Genomic DNA, 9,001 nt, shown 5'->3' with positions numbered 1-9,001 from the left:
ACTAGCCAGCTCCAGTTTCAGTGATAAACATCACCCCCTGCCTATTACTTGCTAAAATAAGCTGAAATAAAGCCATCAATCCAGCTATCTCTCTGCTCAAATGAGTCCTTCTAGCTGGCACCATCACACCTGCAGGTCTCCTGCCATGCACGCAGAAAGGATGGAGGCAGATGTTCCAGACTTGCTCTCAATTTTCACCCGTGTTTCTTTTTCAGCAGCCAGTGAACTCAGCATTTCTGTCCCTTTGACCTGAACTTGCACATCTCCTATTGCCAAAGCCCTGCAGTGACCCAGTTCCTGTTACAGCTCTGTGCTACACATGCATACTCTGAGCATCTCCCCATGCAAGGAAGCCAGGATGCAATCTCCTGCCAGAGATGTTCACCTCTGTGCTGCACCCTAGGAGGTGGCAGTGGCCAGTCCCTTTTCCCTGCTAGGCTTTGCAGCACAGTTTAGGGAAGGGGGAATTAAACCAAACCCCACACTCCATTCACCTGTACCATTCCCATAGATTGTTAACACCTGATCCATGGTATTGCCTGTGCTCTCCCATACAGATACAGGCCTGTGTGGACCCAGTACATGTATTCCCTTAGATCAGACAGAAATCTGAATGCACAGAGAGAGGGACACATACTTATGCTACCTTAGCAACCACTGAGCATGCACACACATGCCAGAGATGTGCCAGACAACAGGCAAAGCTCAGAGCGTGTGCTCTGAAAGGGCTGGGTTGCAGCCATGGGTGGTGAGGACTGGGGTAAAGACAGCTTGCTAAATCCATGGGTTAAAGTCAGCACAAGGTAACTCCCACATCCACACTAAAGACCAAAATCTGAGGGAGAGAGCCCCAGCAATGAAAGCAACCAGCATCATTACACCCCTGGGATTTCCTACTTGGTGCTTGTTCATGGGGCTGTGAAGGTTCAGTTACCATTGGGGGGTTTTGCTCCTGCTTGGTTCAGCATACTGAGTTACTGGCCATTTTCTCAGCACTGATCTGATCCGCAGCTTCTGTGCAATTCCTGAGTGGCAGCAAGAAAATGTTTTCCCATTTGGGCCTGCCTGTCCAGAAAACCAGTTTCCTCACTGTGCTGAAATCCTTCTGACCATCCAGCAAATCGTGCTGCCATGGGGCTGTCAGAGCAACCCAGAGGGAAAAGCCCTCTCCAGATTGGCAGCTCCTCTAAGCAGGCTGCAGCGCACAGCATTGCATCAAATCCTCAGAGCAGTCCTGTGAGTGTCCCAGATTCTGTACTGCAATTGCTCTACCTTGCCCAGAAAGGAGAGATTCAGTGCTTCCAAACCCTGCTGAAGCCCAGGACGTGGTCTGATAACAGAGAAATATAAACTAAGTAAACAACAGCGGGCCTGACTCCCTTGCAAAGCACCTTCTGCTATGCCAGTGCCTTTCCTCCCTGCTATCTTTGATTATCAGCTCTGCAAGCAAGATCAGAACCAGGTCTGTGAGGGGTTTCTTGCAGGCAGGGCTTGCTAGCAGTGAGGAAACTAGAAATCCTCCAGAAATCAGAGCTGTCAGCTCCTAGAAGGTTACAAAATAGGGCTCAGTTGTTCAAAGGGGCTGCAGAAGCATCCCTCACTGTCTGCTTCTTAAAAGCATGAAAGTGAAGTTAAAAGCCTGGCTCATTCTGGGAAGTCTCCTTGATTTCTTCACCCCCTGCTCTCCTTTTGCAAGGCTGCTTTCCGCTACTCTGCTCCTATCAGGGTTTGCTGTAATTCATAAGGACCTGAACACCTGAACAGAAAAGCACCTACAATACTGAGTGGTTTAAGGTACTACTCATTACCAGGCAGCAGGACACACAGACAGACAGGCCACGACATCCCTCCCACATCAGCAGGATCCTACCTTGCTTTGTGTGGGAGCTGGGAAAGACACAGCTTCACCTCCCACCAGAGGTTGGGAAGCATCGGACAGTAAGGGCTGGATCCAGCCCACCAGATTCAATGCACCTGAACTGCTTTAGAGAAATAACTGTAGCCTTTGTTGGGCTATATGTTGAATGCCAGGCTTGTCAGGGGTGTTTTTCATTCAGCCAAGCCCAGCAGGAATCAGCAAGCATAAGATCAATGCACCTGCTAATGCAAGTCCCAAGATCCCCTGGAATAGTGGGAATAAACAGACTGTTTCACCATTGGATTGCTCAGTGCTAGAGAGCATAAATGTCAGACTCTCCAGAAGAGCCATAAAAACCTGTCCCTGTATCATCACCAGTCTTAGGAAACAAAAAATGTGTCAAGGTTTATCGTCCTCTGCACACATGCATTAGGCTTCTAGATGACTTTCTATGAAGCTCCTATTTTGAGCAGTGATCAATTATGCATTTCAAGCCATATGGCACCTTCCTTCCAGAAGGAAGGCATTTTGTCTTGGAATCTGTAAGCAGGAAAATCTGCTGCATCCTGATGGAAATGCAACATTGTCAGCTAGTCACAGAATCATTAAGAGAAAAAAAGAGAACCAGAGTAAGATTAATCAGACATCCAATTTCCATTGAAATACCCTCGATGGGGAAATGGACTCTTGCATGTGCCCTTCCAAATGTCCTTTTTAATTCCTTTTTAATTAATCTGATTTAAAGCTTTGATTTTTGAGGGAAACCTGATACAATATGCAACATTCGGAATTTAGCAGAAGGATTTCTTCCACAAGTGATCTCCTCCAGACCAAAAAGTATATAAAGTCCTCTGGGGTCACTGGGTGCATGACTAGAAATGACTGCACTCTTGCATACTAGCAGAAGCATCATTCCCTTCCCAGGAATCACGGGTAAGAAATGTAGAAACATACTGCTCTCCAGTGGAACCAGAACACTAAAAGCACTTTTCAGATCCTACAGCAACAAGTGATGCTATAGATGCTTTCTGTACAGGGAGCAGGCTGCTCTTTCTCTCACAGCCTCATATGTCCCAGGTTTAGCTCCAGCAGCTTGGTGGAAGTGGCACTGCCTCCCACTGCTCTCCAAGCCTACTTGGAGCAGGACAACAGCAGGGTGGAATTCAGGAGGTGCTCTAACTGACCCTAATTCTTTCCCGCTGAGCTGGTTAAGCCTAACCTACAAAAACAACAGTAAGTAAAAGCTGTTTTGATCGCTACCACAAAGGGCAGTTACTCACCAGAGGCCAACAAATCTGTGATCTGCAAAGGAAACAAAGTGGATGCCTACTCACCCAACATCATGCCCAGCTGCAAGGGCTTCCATGGCCTGGAAGCAAGCAGAACAAACTGGGAAGAATGCTCTGGAAGGGGACCAAGAGTGAAGGTCAGCTGGTCCTGCCTGTAACTGTGCACAACCTCAAACATTCACTTTATGGGTGCAGAGAGATGCAACCTTTCTGCTACACCAGGTATCCCACTTCCTGGTGGCAGATGCAGCAACAACCCTTCCTTAGCATGGAGGCACAAGCCCATTGTGCTTCTACGAAGGACTTTGGACCATGGCCCACTTCCAGCAAGCACAGGAAGCTCTCTTTGTATAAGCTTTTCTACAGAAGAACACTCAGAGCTTCGGAAATGTTTATTAAACCCTTTCTTCCTTGTTCTGCAGGTCATTGCAGTTGTTTGGAGAGACACCCATAGCTCAAGGTCTCCCAGGAAGACATAATGACGGTTAGCTCGCAGCAATGTTCTCTCTGTAAATAACTGCAGTGATCAAAGTTAAGCTCTTTGTGGTTGAATGGATTCTAATCTGTGCAAAGAAAGGGCTAGTGTGTGGGCAAGGCACACATGCCAAACATGCAAAGCTCTGCTGACCTGGAACCCTCTGGGGACTCCCTGGGACAGGATGCCAAGCAGCAGGATACCTAGAGTTGGTGTGAACAAGGTTTTTGCTGGAGAAAAGCTCCAGCAATATTGTAACCCCCTCACTTATAGATTTCTATTACTGTGTTAACAGCTTACATAGATCTTTACTACAACAGTCAACACTTCCTCCCGCTTTGGGCTATCCCTTCCACACCTGCACAATTGCATCCAGGCTGGCACTTCATACCTCACTCCCATCTGAACCTTCTTTCTCAACTCTTTGCACATCTTCAACTCCCAGAGTCTGTCAGCAGGTGGTGCCTGGTGGCAGTAGTGGTGCAGGCAGCACACAGGCAGGCTTCTCACACAAAGACTGATGGAGGTCTGCGGGACTTACTTTGCTCCTGGTGTCACACACAGCAGAGAGGCTCATCAGCACCAAATAGCTCCGTGAAGAAGTCTATGTCACTGACAAACGGCCTCCCCTGCAGAGCAGATGCCTCGGCTCAGCGTTTTCAGAATACAGATTTTCTCAAATGGCTGGCAGGCTGCTGAAAGGGTTCCTCCTCGATACAGGAACAGGAAAAATAACTATGGACTTGCAGCTTTCCTTTGGCTTATACACTGCTGCCATTTTAAAGGAGCACAAATCTGGATACCACAAGCAAACCCAAAATAAATAGGGTTTAAATGGAAAGGCTTTTATTAGCGATATGTATGTTGGCAGGAATAAATTGAAGCACATTCTGGGACTTTTCTTCTCCCACATGACTTTGGTGGGGCACAGATTTGTCCCATATAGCAAGCTGGGAAAATTGTCTGACCCCAGGTTCTTCATTGATTAAAGACTTGTTTTTCCACCACTTCTGTTACATTAGATCTCAACTGAGGCCAGCTGATGGTCCTCACCAGCTCTGAGCTCACCTTACAGCTCCACTAAACATATTCTGTTCTCAGGCTGATTCCCTACAGCCAGGAAATGTGTGCCTCTGCCAGTTCCCTGAGCTTTCAACTACCCCTTGTCCTGGCATAAAGGTGACAGCTGTGAGCCTGACTGACAGTGCTGGGAGGCAGGACACAATAACGCCCATAGATCTGGATGGGATGAAGATGTTCTCTTTGGGTTAGTGAAAGGTACAAAACTGTCACCTCAGTGTTCCCAGTTACTAATTCTGTTGGTATTTGTGAAGGATGAAGCGTGCTCTGGCCACTTTGGTGGCTCAGCAGCACAGTCAGTCTGGGCTACACGAGGTCCCGCTGGCTGTGTCACTGTAACACTACAGAGGGACTCCAAGCCTGCAAGTAGGACAAGCACTTTTCGCTTGAGCATGCCATGAAGTTTTTTTGAAACTGTTTTTTCCCCAACATGCCTCCTGCAGTGGGTCCAAAATCTGGGCCTTGGTCACTACAGAGTCCCCAGTGGTCCTTCCTTCAGTGTGTGGTCCAAAACGTTTCGTTTAATGGCACCTATCACTCCAGCTTAACAGTCAAAATTCAATCACTCAAGACAGCCTTCACCCCTTTTACTTTATAATAACCTGGAGATCAGAGTTAGTATCAATTGTCTCAGGAAAAACACACACTTAATTCATGCAGTAGCTGTTTGGCCAAGTCGCGGTGCAGAGCAGTATCCAAAAGATGAAACTACCACTGACAACAGCCTGGCTTACTCCACCACCACTGGCAGTGATTCTTTCATACCTATCAGGATTCACTTCACTTTGTAATATTCAGGGAGCACAGAAGCATGAAATTTGATTTCTTTCTTCTGAGATGCTGGAGATTATTTTAATTCTTACTTGGTATCACTGAAAGAAAACTCTTGTTCAGTGGCTTAATATAATGTCTTTTAATATCTGTTTCAGCAATAAAATCTCTGCTTTCTTTTCTATAAGTGTACTAATCTTACCACAGGATATAATTTAAGTAGTAGAATGAAGCAGAATAAAAATAGGCAGCTGCACACAAACAATCTTTTCAAACAGGAACCTGCTCCGAACTATGTGCAGTGTTCAATTAGATTAGACACCAACAATAATTTAAATTCCAGCTCCGACCTTCAATATGAAAAGCAGAAAATGTTCTTTTACCCTTTCCTGGATCTCTGTGTGAACAGATGCACAGTGGAAAGCAGGAAAAGCAGTAATAGCAGACTGCAGGAAAGGTGAGATACATCAAACAGGGGACACCAAATAAAGGAGAAAATGTGGGAGAACTGCCTTGGCAAACAGTGTGTGTATTGCTGTCTGCAGGCCCTGACCCTAAAGCTTGTTACTTGAGAGCCAGATACAGAGAGAGAGAAATGATACACTGGGTTAAAAAAAAAAAAGAGAGAAAAAAAAACCTGCAAGCAAGAGTAACAGGGCAGGCAATAGTGGAAAATACACCCAGAGAATTTACAAATTTATTGTCTGCTTGAAACATATTCCTAGGGGGCTAAAAGGCCATGTTGTTTTGGCTTGAACTCAGTATTAATATTAGAGATCTTAAGGACATTCTTTGACCTGATTGCTCACCTACTGTATGGCCTCCTGCATTACCTGCTCTATGTATGGGTGCACCTACCTGTTCTGGAAAGAAATACTGTATTTCTTAGATAGCTAAGTCTTGATCTACCCTGGGTTTTGACACAGAACATTTACTTTTAAAAGAATAAAATTATCCAATCCCATTTACATGGGAGAGAGACACAAATAAATACCAGTTACTGAGATAAATAAATACAATTCCCGTCTCCACACTGATGTCACCATAAAGATGTTAAAAAAAACCACATATGGCAGCTGTACTCAAAGAAACAAATATATTCATCATGAAAGATTTCAGCTAAATGAAGTCAGGTGAAGTTAGTTACTGCTGGCTTGGCAAATAAAAGCAGAATGATGTCTGGTATCTGGAACTAGAAATAGTCTCCCAACAACAATGAAGGTTAAAAGACTGAAAGAAAACCCCTCACCCCAGTACCCAAGAACACTATAGCAGGGTGGGATGGAAATCATCCCAAAGATGGGGATAAATACCACTATATAACAAAAAGCAATTCACAGGCACAACAGTTTTATTTCCACCTGAAAAGTAACAGCTGTAAGCACATTAGTAATGTCCATGTAAGATTAATCTGTAGTTCAGCATCTACACACTAAAGGGGTTTGTTTTGTCTTTTTAAAGTAAGAGTTCACCTTTCTTAGGGACATGGAGAACACTGCAGGCAATAGCTGTGTTCTCCAGGTTCTTACAGATCTTTAAAAGTAGCCTAGAGAAATTAAAAGGGAGAAAAAAATACCTGAAGAAAGCAGACAAAGGCAGTACTTTTGCTCATATTTTTAAAAAATAATCTTATTTTAGGAAAATCAGACCTTGAAAAAGGTTCCTTCAGGAAACGCTTCCTATTGCAATATGAACAGAATGTACAATATGTACTACATTAAGAGTTATGCCTTCCATACATGAGGAGTAAAGCTGTCCATCTTCATCAGAACTTTTCACGTTTTTCTTCTGATTTCTCATCTATCAGGTCTTTAAATCCCAGTTTTTCCAGTGGTTCATTAGCCATAAGTTGCCTACGTTAAAAAAGAAAACCACATTTCGCATAACAGAGTCTATAACCCAGAGAAGAGCATCATTTTCTATTTAATTCACTATTATTCATTTTCTATTTCATTTAGCATTATTTACTCTACAGAAATCCAAGATATCCATATAGAGTGACTGCTGCTTGGCAAAGCCTTAGAAACGTCAGGTTTTGGGTTAGCAACATTCAGGGATACTTCTTTTTTCCTTACCAGCAGCTTTCCAATTAACTGTGTTGTTTCCTGATTTTTGATACTGAATACGAGTTTCCTCAGAAACTGACCCGGCTCTAATTAAGAGACTTAAAGATAATTACAGACTTCATTAAGATGTTCCTAAAACTCTCCCTGAATTTGTGGCATTTACTAGATTCTAAAGTGGATGTGGCTTAGAACAGCATTTGTGATACTGCTCTACTTTACTGCAGTGATTTTCAAATAGGTTTTGATTTGCAGCCCTCCTCCTCACCAACCCATGCAGTGTACGCAAGTCCTTGTATTTAAGTGCATTTAATAACGCCCTCTGTGCATTTCCCAATGAGCTCCCTGACTCAGCACCGTGGAGGAAGCTCCACAAAGCAATGCAAGGGCCGAAACATCCCTGGAAAAGCAATACTTTTTTTCCCTTCACCTGAAAGACAAGTTAAACGTTTCACTTACAAATATAGCTAGGAAAGTAGTAACAACAAAAAGGCTTCGCATTGAGAAAGCTGGCTGTCCAGTTGTTCCATCAGCCCACCGGACAGCTACAGCACATCAAAACCAAGCCAATCAAACTGCTGAAGCCACCAAGGGCACCTGCTTCTTACAAGGCCACAAAGCTCCTCCCGCATGAATGGCTTCCCGTCCCCTCCCAGCCGGTACCTCTCCATACGGCACTCCAGGTAGGCCATGGCGCGTTGTCGGCAGGCACCGCTCTCGTAGCCGCTGTCGCGGAGGCACTCCATGAACCGCTCCTTGAAGGCGCTGCACTCCCCTGCCAAGAGACAGCGAGGGCCGCGTTACCGCCGGGCTCGGAACCGGCACCGCGGCCCCCCAAAACCCGCGGCACTGCGGGGAAGAGGCCGCAGGGAGGCCAGGCCGCCGTTACCGCACCGAAATGATCCAACGGGAAGGCGCCCTTGTCCGGCGGCCGCGGCTTGAAGCTTTTGCTGCTGAAGTTCATAGCGGTGGACATGCCGCCGGAGAGGGGGAGCGGGCCGGGACCACGTCCCTCCCGTCACTCGCTCGCCACCGGAGGCAACCGAACACCGAGCGGCGCCAGAGCGCCGAGCGCATCGAGCGGAGCACGTGACCGCCGCCGCGCCGCTATGGAAACGGCGTGGGCGTTGCTATGGCAACCGGAGAGCCTCGCTCTGGGGAGGGGGGTGTCGCCATGGCAACGCGGTAGGAATGATGTCACCGCTGCGGACCGCCGCCGCCGGTCACTATGGAGACGCCGCCGCTGCCCGTCAGGATGGGCTCGGCCGCTGGGGTCGGTCCCCCCGCGATGGGGGTTCGGGTCGGCGGCGTTCCCGCTGCCATACATCGGCTGCTGGTGATAACAAATAAACAGGCTGGTCCTCATCAAAACCTTGTGGTGCTCCTCAGTCACCTCAGAACTCTCTGAACGGGAGGGGCGAGAGCCATGGTTGTGGGAAGGCAGCCTGCTGAGGGGTAGGGAACA

At 46.5% G+C, this 9,001-nt stretch overlaps 1 protein-coding gene across 1 annotated transcript; it reads right to left on the bottom strand.

Annotated features, from left to right (window-relative positions):
• Nucleotides 1–5,600: 5,600 nt before the first annotated feature.
• LOC130603300 (cytochrome c oxidase assembly protein COX19) lies at nt 5,601–8,622 on the bottom strand. The gene is given in 4 exon segments (XM_057416942.1): nt 5,601–7,326; nt 8,200–8,311; nt 8,431–8,523; nt 8,526–8,622. Coding segments are annotated over 4 exon segments (381 nt in total). The 5' UTR covers nt 8,614–8,622; the 3' UTR covers nt 5,601–7,238.
• Between the last annotated feature and the right edge of the window lie 379 nt (nt 8,623–9,001).

Source organism: Pezoporus wallicus, unplaced genomic scaffold (genome assembly GCF_028554395.1).
Source record: "Pezoporus wallicus isolate ANWC-B61680 ecotype Strahan unplaced genomic scaffold, APGP_CSIRO_Pwel_v1 scaffold_7392, whole genome shotgun sequence".
In the NCBI taxonomy this organism is placed as follows: domain Eukaryota; kingdom Metazoa; phylum Chordata; class Aves; order Psittaciformes; family Psittacidae; genus Pezoporus; species Pezoporus wallicus.
Note: the sequence above shows the minus strand (reverse complement) of the source record. Positions and strands in the feature narration are given on the sequence as shown.